Here is a 16,242-nt window from a genome sequence, read left to right as displayed (position 1 = left end):
CTGCTGTGCACAGCTGCCAGCACAGCCCGGCCCAGCCCCTCTCGCCGCCCTGCGGTCAGCTGCGCCGCCGCTGGAGGGCCCCAGCCCGCGACCGCGAAGGCGAAAGTGAACAGGCTTCAGTGTCCCGGCTTTATTGCAAACTCGGGCTGCGCGCGGTAGACGATACACTGGACTCCGGGCAGGGCCTAGGCCGAGGGAGGGACGAGGCTCGAGGGGAGCGGGAGCTTGTCCTAAGCCAAAGGGGCGGGGCTCAAGGGTGAGCCTTGGCCAAAGGTGTGGGTGGGTCGCAAGCCTGGGCCAAAATTCTAGGGCTCTAAGGGGTCTGAGACCAATCCACAGGGAGCCGGACTCCAGGAGGAGGGGAGGGGGAGATCTAAGACAAAGATGTGCAACCTGAGGGACGGATCCTAAGGCAGGGGTGGGGCGGGTGGGCGGGGCTAGGGTCTGGCTCAGTGGAAGGTCTCCACCTCTACCACGGTCCAGTCACCCTGCGGGGAAGTCACGTCATCCGGGGAGAAGCTAGTGACTGAGGTGATGCTGGCGCGGGACTCGTCCAAGGGAGACAATAGTTCGGCCCAGCGGCCCAGTTCGGCGTCGCTGAGCGCAGTGCGGGCTCCCCCCGCGCTGCCGGCACCCCCCGCGTCCCCTGAGCCACCGGTGCCGCCCGCGGCACCCTCGGCCGCAGCTAGCAGCAGCGTCCGGCTCAGCAGGTGCTGCACGACGCTCGCCTGCAGCGCTCCCAGCGGCAGCTCGCCCAGACGCGCCGGCTTCGCGCCCCGCGAGGCCGCTCCAGCCCCAGCCCCAGCCCCAGCCGCCGCCTTCCCACCGCCCGCGCCAGGCCCGGGCCCCGGATCCAGCGCGCCTGTGGCGGGAGTCGCCGACTCGGGCCCTTCAGCCTCGTAGATGGTGCACAAGCCGTCAGCAGAGCCCGACCCGGCAGCAGGAGACCAAGGCAGGGCCGCTCCTGCGGGGAGAGGAGCCAGGCTGGGCAAAGGGAGCGGGAAGCCCCGCCCCCGACACAAGACCCCGCCCCTTCCTTCAACTCCGCCCCCAGACGCAAAGGTCCTGCCCCCCGAGTTGCAAAGCCTCGCCTCCGACCTCGCCCTCCTACCGTCCCCAGACCTCGCCCCTCCTACTGGTCCGCAGTGTCCGGAGGGCTGCTTACCTGAGGTGCCGCGGATGGCCAGCGGCGGAGCGGAACCTCGGCTCCAGGCGGCCGGGTGGCAGGCGGCGAGCTCCGCATCGGCGGGCGGGGAGGTTGCGGCGCCGCCCTCGGGCCCACTGTCGTAGCCGCGCAGCTCTTCGGGCGTGCTCGTGGCGCTGCTGCTGTGGCCCGCCAGGTCCGGGCCGCTCAGCGTACTGGACGGGCTGCGCGAGGGCGGCGGCGGTGGACCCGGGGCCAGAGCCAGGGTCAGCCGTGGGCCCGAGATTGGGGCATCGGGACCCGGGGTTGGGGGGCGGCGTGGGGCTTGCAGAGGGGGTGAGGCAGGGGGAGAGGGAGGGGTCTGCAAAGCGGGCAAGGCCAGGGAAGGTGGAGCCCGCGGAGGGGGCGTGGCCAGGGGAAGTGGAGGGTCTTGCAGAGGGGGTGAGGCAGGGGGAGAGGGAGGAACTTGCAGAGGGGGTGAAGCGGGGGGAGAGGGAGGGGCCTGCAGAGGAGGTGAGGCCAGAGAAGGTGGAGCCCGCGGAGGGGGCGTGGCCAGGGGAGAGGGAGGGTCTTGCAGAGGGGGTGAAGCAGGGGGAGAGAGAGGGGCCTGCAGAGGGAGCGAGGCCAGAGGAGGTGGAGCCTGCAGAGGAGGCAAGCTCTGAGGAGAGGGAGCGGCCTGAAAGGGAGGCGTGGCCAGAGAAGGTGGAGTGTGTGTGGGGGGCACGGCCAGTGGAGGAGGGGCCTGCAGAGGCTGTGAGGCCAGAGATGATGTCTGTATAGGGGGAGTGGCCTGTAGAGGGGGAGCGGCCAGAGGCGTGGCCAGGGGGGAGGGTGAGCCTAGAGGAGGAGCACCTGGCAGAGAGAGTGTGGTCAGAAGAGAGGAAGGGGGAGAGGTCTGCGGAGGGGATGTGGCCAGAGAAGGGTCCTGTGTGGGAGTCGTGGCCAATGTATAAGGCGTGGCCTGAAGAGGTGGAGACAGAGAAGGACCGGCCTGCGGAGGGGGCGTGGGCAGAGCAGAAGGAGCCTGAAGAGGGGGTGTGGTTAGGGAAGAAGGCGGGTTCCTCAGAGATGTTGCTTGAGATAGAGGGGCTTGTAGAGGGGCAGTGGCTGGTGGCAGAGGACCCGACAAAGGAGGTGTGGCCAAGGGAGAGGGGAGGGCTGGAAAAGGGGGTAAAGCCAAAGACGCCTCGGTGGGGGGCATACTCTGCAGAGCGGGTGAAACTGATGGAAGGACTGAAGTCAGAAAAGTGGCCGTGGCCAAGGAAGAGGCGGATACCTCCGGAAAAGATGTACCCAGCTGTGCGGGGGGAGCTTGCAAAGGAGGTGTGGCCGGTGGAGAGGGGAGGGTCTGCAGAGAGGGTGGAGCAGAGGGAAGAGGGGCTAGTGGAGGGGGCGTGGCCAATGGGTGGATAAGGGCCTGGGGAGGGGGCGTGGTCGGTGGAGATGGAGGGAGCGAGCCCCGCAAGGGAGTGGCTGTGATATGGGAAGGCGGTGCAATAGGACAGGGTAGGGAGGAGGTGGCCAAAGGAGGAGAAAAGCCCTGTGCAGGGACTGCGCCCTTCCTTGGGGGTGTGGCCTGCGGGGGGCGTAGAGCCTGCAGTCCTCTGGATTTGGGCTGCGAGGGATGCCCCAGAGCCCGGGGTGTTCCAGCCGGGGAAGCCCCGGAGCGGGCTGGGGAGGACAGAGGAGTGGCGCTGGAGCCCGTGGGGCGCAAGGTTGGCCTCTGGAGGCCCCCGCCGGCGCTGGGTCGCCTCCTGGTGGCAGGGCTCGGCTCCGCGGCGCTGCGCTCTGGGGCGCTGCTCACTGATTTCCTGGAAGCCTCGGTCGGGGGCCGGGGCCGGGCACTCGGAGCTGCCCGGGGGACACCCACCTCAGCGCCCGCAGCCCGGGACCGACGGGAGATGGCCGAGGAGGAGACGGCTGGAGTGGACCCAGAAGAGTCTGGGGACAAAGCAGAAGACCGAAGGGTCGCCGATACTTCTAGGCTGGTCCCTCTCACATCCGAGGAACCCCCTTCCTCCCCAGATCACGTACCTCTCCGTGCCCCAGCGCTCAGGGCGCTCCTTCTGGGCCCTTCAGGGGCTTTTCCTCTGGCCACAGGTTCCTCAGCTGGGGGCCGGAGCCCCTTCTGCCCAAGAGGGCCTGGCCTGGGGACAAAAGGGTCTGCGCTCAGGACAGCGCTCCAGCTCCTTGTTTCGTCTCCCAAGTCTACATTTCCCCATCTGTGAAACGGGGCATATGCCCTCTCTGCCAACCAATAATAGCTTTCACCAATTTGCGCCCAGTGATGAGCAAGTACTCCCACACACTTTAATTAAAAGCTTCCAGATGGAGACACTAACCCTTGCCCAAGGCACCAGGGGAGAGGGGCCTTGTTACCTGGTGGGCCCACTGGCATGCCCCGAGCTAGAGATACAGCCTGGGCCTGGGGTCTTCGCAGGGGCCCGCTCCCCTCTCCCAGCTGCTGGGGGCCTGGAGGCTGTGGGGAGAACGCCGAGTCAACGCAGGTGCCCCGGAAAGGAAGGGGAGGCTGGTGCCTCAGAGGAGAGGGGGGCAAGAAGATGGGGTCCGAATCAGGAAAAGAGGTTGGAGTACCTGGGCTCCGGGGGCCTGTCCCAGCACTCCGCAGTGGTCCCCCCCGGGGAGTAGCCTCCGGGAGAGCAGCTCCCCGGCTGCCCCCCGCTCGCTCTGCCAGAGGCCCTCGCCCTGAAGCTCCCGCTGCTCCCAGAACTCGAAGAGCTGCGCTGGTTACGGGGGGAGGGGGTCGTGGAGACCCTGGGGGCTTGGGGGTCGGAAGGTTGGGAGGGCGAGAAGAGGGCGTCCGACCGGCGGCCCCTGCCCTGGACGTGTCCCTCTTGTCCATCTCGCACCTGATGAGGAGGCAGACCGATCAGCATCCCAGGTCCTGGACAGCTACGCTGCCTGCAGGGATCTGGGTCCTGGCACCTCTCGGCTCTTTCCCCAGTGTCGCCACCCATGGGTGCCCAAACCTCTGCCTGGATCCACTTCCTTCCCACCCACCCACCACTCACCAGCGCAGCTGCTCATGGCTGTCCCCAAGTCCCACCCTCACCACCTTCCTCCAGGCCATGCCAGCCTCAGCCAACCCCCCTGCTCCCTCTCAGGACCGGAGATCCACCCCCCTACCCCTCGCCTCCTCAGGGACCCTGACCACCAGCGTCGGGACAGGGGGCTGCCACAGGTTCCAGATGAAGGGGACGGGAGCACACGCCCAGGTCCCCCTCGCCAGCCACCAGCGCCGTCCCGGAGGGATGTCGGCACCTGCCGGGAGGAGGAGCGGCCCTGGCTGCCCGCGCACGGGCTCGGGGAGACAAAGAGCCGCGTCCCGAGCCCTTCCCCTCCCCCAGCTGGGCCCTGGTCCGCGCCACCCTTCCACCTGCTCGAGCCGAGCTCACCTTGGGCTCCGGCCTCCCGCCGCTCCACGCTGGGTCGCCTGGGGTGGGACAGGGTGGGAGCGCCGCGGCGGCCGCGAGCGGAGGGCAGGCGAGGGGAGGGGGCGGCGGGCGGCGGCGCGGGGAGGCCGTCCGGCCCCTCGGCGGCGGGCGGGGGAGAAGGGGGCGCGCGCGCTGGATGCAGACCCGGCAGGCAGAGGCGGGAGCGCGCCGAGTAGGGCGGCCGGGAGCGCGTAGGAGGGAGGGGCTGGTTCTCCGCGGCTGCGCCTGAGGACCCCAGACACCCAACCGGTCGGGCTTCGGGGGGAATCCCTTGGGGTCCCGGACTCAGCCTAACCTCCTCTCCCCACCCCCTGCCATACACACCTGCCCCGGCCCCCACCCCAACTACTTGGCGACCAAGGCCCGCCTGGACGCGGATAGGCTGGGCCCTGGCAACCAGGGGGCGGGACCATCGCGCCTCGTGCCCAATTGACCAATCCGGCCGCTCGGTGTCCCAGGCCCTCTCCCCGCTTTTGCGACCGCAGAGGCGGGCCCCCCAGGATTCTTGGGGCTTCCGCCACTCTCATACCCAAAGGGTTTTCACAGACCCCAGGAAACCCCGTACCTGGTTGGGCTGGGGGGACTGGTGGGAGAATGCAGCCCTGGGAATGTAGGGGTAGACCCCAGATTTGGGGGAAGAGAGGAAGAAAGGACAAGAGGGAGAGACCGAGGATGGTGAGAGATGACCCAGCCTTCTGCAGGGCAGAGCACCCCCCACTCGCCACACCCTCCCAGGTCACACGAAGTCAAGTCAGCAAAGGCTTCCTGGCAGAGCCGGGCTTTGGGGGGATGAGATTATGGGGGTCCTGGAGGTGTAAAAACGGGTGCATGAGGAGCCGAGAAGATCCCGTCCGAGGTTTCCCAGCCCAACCTGAGGGAGTGAGAGGTGTCATTTTGGTGACCCGCCAAACTGGTGCAGAGGCCTCATGGAGGACCTTGATAGGAGACTGTGGCATTGAGGGGGTTGAAGCGAGAAGAGGAAGATGGCCATCCTCAGCTGCCCAGAGCTGGCCAACAGTGCCAGGTGCCCTCTTGCACCTCTGCTTATACTTAAGACCACATGGCTCCCCCCACACACACTGTGCTCTCTGCCCCCAAGCCCCATCTCTTCAGACTCTTAGCGACTCACTACCCCATCCCAAAGAACCAGCTCCCTCTGCCTCACCCTTTCCCCCATCACATTTGTACATACACACACACATACACACACACACACACACACAGAGTATCCACCGTATGATTCCATTTATATAATATTCCGGAAAACACAAGCTAATCTATAGTGACAGAAAGCAAATCAGTGGTTGTTGGGGACCACTGGGGGAGGGAAACTTTTGAACCACCAATTGAAGCCACTCTGATTGATTCCTGACCCTCAGAAACTATGTGAGACAATAAATTCTTGTTGTCTTAAGGTGCTAGGTTTGGGGGCAATTTGTTACACAGCACAGTAATATGTAACTACCTCAGGCTCACAAAACCTTAAAAGCTGGGTCTAAAATATCAAGTGTTGGTGAGAATGTGGAGAAATTGGAACAGTTGTGTACTGTTGGTGGGAATGTAAAATGCTGCGACCACTGTGATTCCACTTATATGGGGTCCCCAGAGGATTCAAATTCATAGAGATGGATGGTAGAATGGTGGGTGCCAGGAGCTGGGGAGAGGAATGAGGAATATGAGTTCAATGGGGACAGGGTTTCAGTTCTGCAAAACAAAAATAGTTCTGAAGATGGATGGTGGCGATGGTTGCCCAACACTGAATGTACTTAATGGCACTGAACTGTGAACTTAAAAATGGTTAGGATGACAAATTCTATGTTATGTGTGTGTTCTACCACAATTGTTTAAAACCTGGACAGTGTCCATGCGAGAAAACTCACAAACTACCTGTGGGAATGTAAAGGGGGCAGGCTTTCTGGAGGACAACTGGAAAGCATTGTATGTGTGTCATATGACTGAGACATTCCTCTCAAGCGTCTGTACCTGTGGTGGTGCCATACAGCTCCTTCCATATCTCCTGAGCACCCACAGTCCCCACCTGCAGGAAAGTCAGAAGTGTCAGGGTATTAACACTCCCTCCATCCCCTTCTCCAGAGCAGCCCTCAGCCATGACAGGCAGGAGCTGGTGCATCAATGCTTCAACTCCCTCACCTCTTGGGTGGGAAAACTTGGAGGTGCGTCCTCCACCATCTCCCAGAGCTCCCCAGCACAATGGAACCCCAGTTGCCCATATTGGCAGCCTGCTCCTTCACCCTCATTAACACTACTGGCTTCCTTCCCTTCCCCACTCCCTCACCTTCCAGAGAAACTATTTGCATCTAATTCCTTGCCTCAGGATCTGCATCTAGAAGGGCCTGAACTAAGCATCCATCCGTCCATCATTTACTGAATGCTCACTGTGTGCCAGGCACCATCCCAAGTGCTGGGGACACAGTAGGGAACAGAAGAGACACGTGTCTGGGGATCATGGGGCTTCGATTCCAGTCACCACCGAGACTCTTACACAAGTGTGCAAAGCGTCATTTATGAAAACACTTATCCCAACATAAAGCTGGAAACAAACCGCCAGGGTATGGATCTCAAGGAGTTTCTCCCGAGGCTACAGGAAAGGGAGAGACTATTCACCTCAAAAGGCCCCTGCCCCTTGCTACCACTTCACCCCACCCTACTTTGTTATATACACAGCATTTGTCACAAGCTGACATTATCTTGTTCCTTACTTATTTGCTTTCTTACCTCTGTCTCCGCCCACCGCATCCCACCCCCAATCCACACACACACCAATAGAGCAGAAGCTCTGAGAGAGAAGGTAACCTCGCTTATGGTGTCCACACAATGAAGGTTTGTCTTTGGGCAGCCTGTGGTCGAGCCCACAGGGACTTCTTCAAGGGTTGCACCCATTGCAGGGTTTCACAGGGGAACCTAAGCTTAGGGGATCCCAACCCTCAAGGTTTCGGAGTGTCTCTACTCTGGTGAACTTGTTTTCTTTTCCCCATGGGAGATGGGGTTTCACTCTGCCACCTGGTCCAGGTCTCCTCTCCCTTGAGTTTTGCAGACAGGGCAGATCAAGGTCAACTGTCGTCTAAGACCCAGCTCAGGCCTCCCAAAGTGGGGAGGAAATCGTGGGCGGGGGGGAGGCAGAGTCTCCCTTTGAGAAGCCGGTCTCCCAGACTGGACTCCAACCCCGGCTCCCAGAGCCCTCTGACCCCCGTGCCCAACCCCACCGGGACCCGGGAGTGGCTCACTCCCTCTCCTCCCCCAGTGGAGAGCTTCCCCTGGCTGGCTGGTCAGAGCAGGAAGGGGGAAGCGCCCTGCCCTCTCTTGGGCCCTGGTCACTGATTCCTTGGTTGAGCCTCAAGGCCAGGTAGCTGCACCTGGGAGTGAAGGGAGGAGGGGGAGGAGGACTTCCACGCGTTCCTGACAGGGTCTGTACAGCTTGGCTCGCGGAAGGGTGTCTTCAGGTCGGCTTTGGGAGCCCAGCGCCTCCAGCCCTCCTCAGTTTCCCCCGTGCCAGGTTTGCCCCACGGAAGCGGAGCCCAGAATTCTACGGTCCCTGCTCCTCCGACCAGCCCCTCGCCCACCTCGGAGACATCAGGATTAGGATCGCCCTCCTCCCGCGATCCCGCGGTACCAGGAGTCGGGGGCGACCTGTGAGCGCCCTAAGGGAGGCGGGGCCGAGACGGCTAGTGGGCGGGGCCGGGAGGGGCGGAGCTGCTCCCGGCTCCTGTCCAGCTCGCCCGCCCGCCCGCCCTGACTCACCCAGCCCGTCCCGCGAACTCTGCGGGAGTCCCGGCCGCTCCGCTCCCAGGGACACAGGAGTTGGAACAAGCGTCCGGCCCGTGAGGTGAGTAGGTGGCTCTCCGCCCCTGGGGACCAGGTGGCGGGGTGAGGATCTGGCCCACGGGAGGACCGCCCCAGGTGCGGCTGGCCCTGTGACCTGAGCCCAACGCCGTCTGGGGCACAGAAGGAGCTGGGGGGTGGGGTGGGGGGTGCAGAGAGAGGCCCCGCCCTGGCTAGCCCAAGGGCGCCTGTCAGGGAGCCCGGCAGGCCTGGCCAAGGACGGAGTGAAGATCAACAGGTTGGGGTCCACCCTGAGGGTCTTGACCATGTTCCCCTCTCCTCTGCTGCTGACGACTCAACCCTGTGAGCCCCTCAATTCCCAGAACCCTACCACTTGGGAGCCTCACCAGGCTGTCCCTTCTGGGACTCTTGAACCTCAAGACACCCCAGACCCCCCCTAGTCCTGGCAGGACAGCTTGGAAAAGTACTGGGCTTGGGAGTCCCCAGGCCTGGGGCCCAGAACAGGATCTGCTACTACAGGGCCACCCTCCCCCACCCAGGCCACAGTTTCTCACTTGTGTAAAAGTCCAAAGTTGGACCCTGTGTCCTCCAAGACCCATTTCAGGGCTGACGACAGTCACTGTTTCTTCTTCGCCCCTTAGCATGGGCTGTGGGTGGGGGCGGTGTGGGATGGGGCGCTGGACCAGGAGCACCCGCCACCGCCACGTGTTCAGAGGCAAGCTGGGGGCTTGGGGAAGGCCTGAGAGAGAAGCAGCAGCAGGGGTGAGGCATGGGTGGGCGGAGCTAAGGCCGGGTAAGGGGCCTGTTCGTGGCCCTAGGCTGAGGAGGACAACACAGCCTGCTGGGCAGAGCAGGCGTCCTCCCTCCGTTTCTTCTCTGCCTGAAGGAACCCCTTCTGAGGTCCTTTTGGCAAAGATGCTTCATCTCAGCGAGACGTTCTCGCTCAACAACGTGATCAGACAGACGGGACTTGGGGGTCTCGCCTCGAATGCCACTTGTCACAAGCTGTGACACCTTGAGCAAGTTATTTCACTCTCCTGAGTCTGGAAAACGAGGGTCCCAACATCCACGCTCCCAGAGCTGGGATAAAACGAGACACTGAAAGCATCTGGTGGCCATAAGTTCTCTGCCAACACACCCCCATGAAGCCTTCTCCCCAAGCCCTCCCACCAGCCCTGTTCAGACACAGGGGGGGCCAGCCTTGTGTCTGGGGAAACTTAATGGCAGGTTCGGGACGATCAAGATTGAGTCATGGAGAGAAATAATGATAACCCCATGTCTGCTTCTGAGGCTGTTGTGTATACACTTTGCTCTGTGGGCGCATCCTCTGGGCCATCTGCTGGGGACCCTGGGTGTGTCTCTGCCTTCTTGCCTTTGATTGTGGACCCGGGATGGCCAGTGGGGAGCTTCCACCATTGTGAGATGGGTCCTGAAGGGTGGCAAGGACTCGGGGGCAGGAAGTTGGTCCCTGCCCGTCTGTGTGGCATTTTTGCTAACAGTTACCATTCTCAGGTGAAGCAGCTAAGCAGTGTCCCTCGCAGGGGTAGGTGGCCAGGGCAGGGAGAACAGTGGGTGGCCAGAACTGGAAGAGGGCATATGGCCGGCTCCCTGGTCCCGGGTCTCTCCTCAACTTAGTGTGTACTTGCCCTTTGTACACACATGCCCTGAGGTGCACACTGCAGAGTGCCCCCAGGGTGTCCCTTTTGGTGGCTGCAATTTGGCTCCTGGGGGCTGTTGAGCCGCCCTGGGTGTGTTTCTAGCAGATTCCCTGGTGTTTGAGCCTGTGATGCACTGGAGGCATCTTTACTCGGCTTGTTGTTTAGGACAGGGTGTGAAACTGAGCACAAGGGATGGGCCATTGGGTGAGGGATCTTGTGCTCTGTCTGCACACCCCCTTGCATGTGCCGGCTGCTGGGTGAGTCAGGGCCTGAGTCAGGGGGCCCCGGAGACTGGGTGTGGGCAGGCGTGTCCCTACCCCTTGCGTGTTATCTCTGGTACTGAGGTGGGAGCCTCTGATGGGATTAAGGGGGTGTGGCGGACTGCCCCGACTTCAGCCTGGTGGGCGGGGCCTGCATCCCATATCCCCGCCCACTTCCACCTTGTCCTCACTCAAGAGTAACCCTAAGGCCTTCAAGAGTTGTGGGGACCAAAAAGGGAGGCAAGGAGGTGTCAGAGCGATTGACTGAGGTGTGGGACAGAGGCCAGGTTCCCTCCCCCCCCAGGAGATGGGTGGGCGGCTGGAGGACCGGCTGGTCGCCCAGATGCCTCCCTTCTTTGCCCAGCCTGTGCCCAGTGACAGGCTGTCAGGATGAGGACCGCAGGCCGCAGGAAACCTGAGTGATGTAAAACAGGATCTTTATATTAGGGAGCATGGATGCTGGGGAGGGAGGCAGACTGCCTAGGAGCGCCCTCAGAGGCGGTGAGGGGCTTGCTGCCTCCCTTTCCTTCCCCGCTCCAGCCTCGGAGGTGGGGGAAAAGGCTCCCGACTGCCTGTCAGGGAGGGTGATGTCCCAGCCCGTGGCCTGCGCCCCCGTGTGACTTGCGCCTGGTTGTCTGTATCTGGAATAATGATACCTTGGTCTAAAATGAGAGCCAGGGACAGACAGAGTGGGCTGGCCGCCCAGGAGCCTGGCAGCCCAGCCCTGTCCCAGTCGTAGGTGTCACCCTGGCTCTCTCCCTGTGAGTTTTCCATTTCCTGATCCTCTGCCCCATCCTCGCGCCCCCCTGCCCCTGCCTCTCAGAGGCCAGGTCTCTGTTTTCTGCCGCAGATCCTAGGCACTTGCCCCACTAGAAACACAGGTGTCCAAGTCACTCCCACCCCCCAGGGCTGACCAGCCTTCAGCTTTGCCACTCCCTGCCCCTGGGGCCCGTAACCAGAGCCAGGCTCCAGCCGGCTTTTCCGGTTGGAGGTCGGAGGTGGTGCCCGGAGCGCCCCTGAAGGGGGTGCGGGGCCCACGCCCCGGAAGTCCCCGAGTCTCTGGGACTCTCTCTGGTCCAGTGGTGGAGGAAGCCGGGGCTGGCCGCCTGGATTCCGGGTACCTGGGGTCAGAGAAGCAGAGCGAAGTGTTTCGGATTGGCGTCAAGGGTGGGAGGAGATGCCTGGGCTCCCGGAGAAGGCCGCACGGGCACGCTGTGGGGCAGCGGCCCCGTGGACTGCCCCTCCTGAGCTCTGAGAGGGCAGGCAGAGTCCGACCGGGGCAGGGGTCCCTGGGAGCAGAGGTGGTGAGGACAGTAGTTGCCCGGCTCCAGGAAGGAGGCGAGGTCTGTGGGGGGAGGGGAAGGAAGCGCACAGCTTGTGGGTTCTACCAGAGTTTGGCAGGGCCGAGCGCGGAGTGGGAGCAGATGCGTGTGTCTGGCTCTTCTGGGGACCCGGCACCAGGCGCGCTTAACTGAGAGTCTCTCTCTGCACCCTCCACTTCCTGCCCTCCCACAGGCGGGATGATTCCAGTGGCGGAGTTCAAGCAGTTCGCGGAGCAGCAGCCCGCCTTCAAGGTGCTCAAACCTTGGTGGGATGTGCTGGCCGAGTACCTCACCGTGGCTATGCTCATGATCGGGGTCTTCGGCTGCACCCTCCAGGTAAGGGGCGGGGCAGGGGCGGGGTCTCTAGGGGCGGGGTCTGGGAGGTTCCGGAAGTCTTCCGTTACGTTACTGTCTCTTAGTTCTGGAGACTGGAAGTCTGAAATCAAAGTGTTGACAGAGTTGGTTCCTTCCGAAAGTTGTGAGGGAGAATGTGTTCCACGCCTCCCTTCTAGACTCTGGTGGCCTCAGGCATTCCTTGGTTTATAGATAACCTGTATCTATTCTCCCTGTATATTCTCCCTGTATCTTAAAAGCATCTTCCTTGTGTGTATGTCTGTGTGTCTGTGTCCAGATTTCTCCCTTTTATAAGGCCAAAGTCCTACTGGGTTAGGGCCCACCCCCCAATGACCTCATCTTAACTTGATTACATCTGCTCTGCAAAGACTATTTCCAAACAAGGCAACATTCACAGGTATTTGGGGGTTAGGACTTCAACATCTTTTCGAAGGACACAAATCAACCCAGCTCTTTTTTTCAGACAAAGTCGGATGCTCAGAGGTTTATTGACTCTTCCAAAGCTGGGGAACAAACTGGGGACAGTTGGGGGTTGATGGAAACCTCTCTTGCCTTCGGCCTGCTTCCTCCCCCACCCCACAACTTCCCAGGCCGCCCCAGATCCTTCACCATCTTTCACCCTCTCTCCCATCCTCAGGTGACACAGGACAAGATCATCTGTCTGCCCAGTCACGAACCCCGGGAGAACTTATCAGAGGCCCCGTGCCAGCAACTGCTGCCGCGGGGGGTCTCCGAGCACATGGGGGACCTCCGGGAGTTGAGCGGCCTCAGGAACAACCTGGACCTGCAGCAATACAGCTTCATTAACCAGCTCTGCTACGAGACGGCCCTCCACTGGTACGCCAAGTACTTCCCCTACCTGGTCGTCATCCACACGCTCATCTTCATGGTCTGCACCAGCTTCTGGTTCAAGTTCCCCAGCACCAGCTCCAAGATCGAGCACTTCATCTCCATCCTGGGCAAGTGTTTCGACTCTCCGTGGACCACGCGGGCCCTATCCGAGGTCTCCGGGGAGAACCACAAGAACCCTGCCGCCGCCAGGCGGGCAGTGGTGACCATGGCAGCAGCGGCGGCAGGACCGGGGAAGGCAGGTGAGGGTGAGAAGGAGAAGGTGCTGGCGGAGCCCGAGAAGGTGGTGACGGAGCCACCGGCTGTCACCCTGCTGGACAAAAAGGAAGGTGAGCAGGCCAAAGCCCTGTTTGAGAAGGTCAAGAAATTCCGCATGCACGTGGAAGAGGGGGACATCCTGTACACCATGTACATCCGGCAGACGGTGCTCAAGGTCTGCAAGTTCTTGGCCATCCTGGTCTACAACCTCGTCTACGTGGGGAAAATCAGCTTCCTGGTGGCCTGTAGGGTGGAGACCTCGGAGGTCACGGGCTATGCCAGCTTCTGCTGCAACCACACCAAGGCCCACCTCTTCTCCAAGCTGGCTTTCTGCTACATCTCCTTCGTGTGCGTCTACGGGATCACCTGCTTCTACACACTCTGCTGGCTCTTCCACCGGCCCCTCAAGGAGTACTCCTTCCGATCTGTGCGGGAAGAGACGGGCATGGGCGACATCCCCGACGTCAAGAACGACTTCGCCTTCATGCTGCACCTCATCGACCAGTACGACTCACTCTACTCCAAGCGCTTCGCTGTCTTCCTCTCCGAGGTCAGCGAGAGCCGCCTGAAGCAGCTCAACCTCAACCACGAGTGGACGACCGAGAAGCTGCGGCAGAAGCTGCAGCGCAACGCCTGGGGCCGGCTCGAGCTGGCCCTCTGCATGCTCCCGGGGCTGCCCGACACGGTCTTCGAGCTCAGCGAGGTGGAGGCACTGCGGCTGGAGGCCATCTGTGACATCACCTTCCCCCCAGGCCTCGCACAGCTGGTGCACCTGCAGGAGCTCAGCCTGCTCCACTCGCCGGCCAGGCTGCCCTTCTCCTTGCAGATCTTCCTGCGGGACCACCTGAAGGTCATCCGGGTCAAGTGCGAGGAGCTCCGAGAGGTGCCCCTCTGGGTGTTCGGGCTGCGCGGCCTGGAGGAGCTGCACCTGGAGGGGCTCTTCCCCCTGGACCTGGCCCGGGCGGCGACCCTCGAGAGCCTCCGGGAGCTGAAGCAGCTGAAGGTGCTGTCGCTGCAGAGCAACGCCGGCAAGGTGCCCGCCAGCGTGACTGACGTGGCCGGTCACCTGCAGCGGCTCAGCCTGCACAACGACGGGGCCCGCCTGCTGGCACTGAACAGCCTCAAGAAGCTGGTGGTGCTTCGGGAGCTGGAGCTGGTGGCCTGCGGGCTGGAGCGCATCCCCCATGCCGTCTTCAGCCTGGGCGCACTGCAGGAACTGGACCTCAAGGACAACCACCTGCGGTCCATCGAGGAGATCCTCAGCTTCCAGCACTGCCGCAAGCTGGTCACACTCCGGCTGTGGCACAACCAGATCGCCTACGTCCCCGAGCACGTACGGAAGCTCCGGGGCCTTGAGCAGCTCTATCTCAGCCACAACAAGCTGGAGACACTGCCCACCCAGCTCGGCATGTGCTCTGGCCTCCGCCTGCTGGATGTCTCCCATAACGGGCTGCACTCCCTGCCGGCCGAGCTGGGCCTCCTCCAGAACCTGCAGCACCTGGCTCTCTCCTACAACGCCCTGGAGCTTCTGCCCGACGAGCTCTTCTTCTGCCGCAAGCTGCGGACGCTGCTCCTCGGCTACAACCAGCTGAGCCAGCTCTCGCCCCAGGTGGGGGCCCTCAGGGCCCTCAGCCGCCTGGAGCTCAAGGGCAACCGGCTGGAGGCGCTGCCGGAAGAACTCGGCAACTGTGGGGGGCTGAAGAAGTCGGGGCTCCTGGTGGAGGACACCCTTTACGAAGGGCTGCCTGCAGAGGTGCGGGACAGGATGGAGGTGGAGTGAAGCCAGGGAGGGGCAGGTTGCGGTAGAGGCCTTCCGGATGCTACCATCCTGGAATCTCTACCGTTATCTTCAAGGGAGGGGGCCAAGTGAGCCCAGGCCAGGAGAGGAGGAGCAGACGTGGCAGGCTGGTGGAGCCCAGGCAAGATCCTGGGATTGGTTTGTCTGGGAGGCTGTGGATCTGGGGTGGAACATCCCGGAGGGATTAACTCAGTCATAAGACTCTCAGAGCAAAACCACACCTGTGTCTTTGGCTAGCTGGCCCGCCCCCAGCCCTGGGCCAGAGCTGCTGCTGCCCCCAACCCACTCCGAACATTCTGGCTCAATCAATGCCACGTATGGGGGTGGGGCTCATCCCAATGGGATTTCAACCCTCTCTCCCTGACCAAAACAGCTTACATCTGGGGTTCTCTCCCAAGGAGGGGACACAGACGCAACGGACAGGCTCCCCCCTCCTCCACCCCCAACTTGGATGTTAATCCCCTATTTATAAGTTGTTTGCTATAGACACCTGAACTCAGAAAAATGGTTTTCATATTTGACTAGGCATCAAAATCAACATCACCAAAACAAAACATCCCAGGCCCCACCCCTGAAAGACTGACTCAGGAGGTTCAGCTGGAGGCCAGGAACTTGCCGGTAAATATAAGCATCCCAGGTAATTCTGACACAGACGGTCCCAGGCCTGTGTGTTGGGAAATGCTGACCTGCAGAGTAGATATCTTGGTGTCTAGAGGAGGGATTCTCCTCCCTCTAGAGGAGGGATTCTTTTTTTTTAATATCCCTAGATGCTTTGAGAAATCTGATGAAAGCTGGGCACCTCCTTCCTCAGGAAAATGCTCACGTACACATACATGAAAAGTTCTGCAAACAACTTGAGGCAATCAACAGATTCCCCCAGATCCCCTAGAGGGCTGTTTATGGACATCCTAAGGATCGGGGACCCCCGGTTAAGAACACCTGCTGTGGTGGGTACATTTTTCTGAAAACAGGCTGGGACTTTGTCTTTCAAATGTTCCCTGTGCGAGGGAGTGTATATCAGTGGGTGCTTAATAAATGATACTAACTATGAGAACTATAATCTTGGTCCCTTGTGTCCACTCCTGTCATAGTCTAAGCCTTCGATTCCACCAGACCAAGTACAGGCAAGTGGCGACAGTCACATTCCAGAATCAAGGGTATGAGTCTATCCCGGAAGCAGAGGCAGAGAGAGACCTCAGCTAACCAGGAGAAATCAGGTGGCATCGTCTGCCTAACTTTTTTCCTGGAGAACTGCTCTTCCTCTACCTTCCCTGTTAGTCTCCCGGCTCCACAGTTTTGGATCTGCTCCACCTGTAAGTTGTCACCAGAGGAGTCGCCACAAG

General features: G+C 61.5%; 2 protein-coding genes across 3 annotated transcripts; one reads left to right on the top strand and one right to left on the bottom strand.

Annotated features, from left to right (window-relative positions):
* Nucleotides 1-115: 115 nt before the first annotated feature.
* Nucleotides 116-4,884, bottom strand: PRR36 (proline rich 36). Its single transcript, XM_059918572.1, has 6 exons — nt 4,561-4,884; nt 3,740-4,014; nt 3,524-3,623; nt 3,179-3,291; nt 1,166-3,085; nt 116-964 (listed from the first exon to the last, which is right to left on the bottom strand). Exons 2-6 carry the CDS (start codon nt 4,005-4,007, stop codon nt 450-452), a joined length of 2,916 nt encoding a protein of 971 aa, XP_059774555.1. The 5' UTR covers nt 4,008-4,014; nt 4,561-4,884; the 3' UTR covers nt 116-449.
* Nucleotides 4,711-15,959, top strand: LRRC8E (leucine rich repeat containing 8 VRAC subunit E). 2 transcript variants are annotated; one of them, XM_059918573.1, is made up of 3 exons: nt 4,711-8,443; nt 11,834-11,976; nt 12,632-15,959. In XM_059918573.1, exons 2-3 carry the CDS (start codon nt 11,839-11,841, stop codon nt 14,879-14,881), a joined length of 2,388 nt encoding a protein of 795 aa, XP_059774556.1. In that variant the 5' UTR covers nt 4,711-8,443; nt 11,834-11,838; the 3' UTR covers nt 14,882-15,959. The 2 variants fall into 2 exon arrangements, with proteins under 2 accessions (XP_059774556.1, XP_059774557.1); XM_059918574.1 differs by lacking the exon at nt 4,711-8,443 and adding an exon at nt 11,388-11,444.
* The last annotated feature ends 283 nt before the right edge of the window (nt 15,960-16,242 follow it).

Source organism: Balaenoptera ricei, chromosome 3 (genome assembly GCF_028023285.1).
Source record: "Balaenoptera ricei isolate mBalRic1 chromosome 3, mBalRic1.hap2, whole genome shotgun sequence".
Classification (NCBI taxonomy): Eukaryota; Metazoa; Chordata; class Mammalia; order Artiodactyla; family Balaenopteridae; genus Balaenoptera; species Balaenoptera ricei.
Note: the sequence above shows the minus strand (reverse complement) of the source record. Positions and strands in the feature narration are given on the sequence as shown.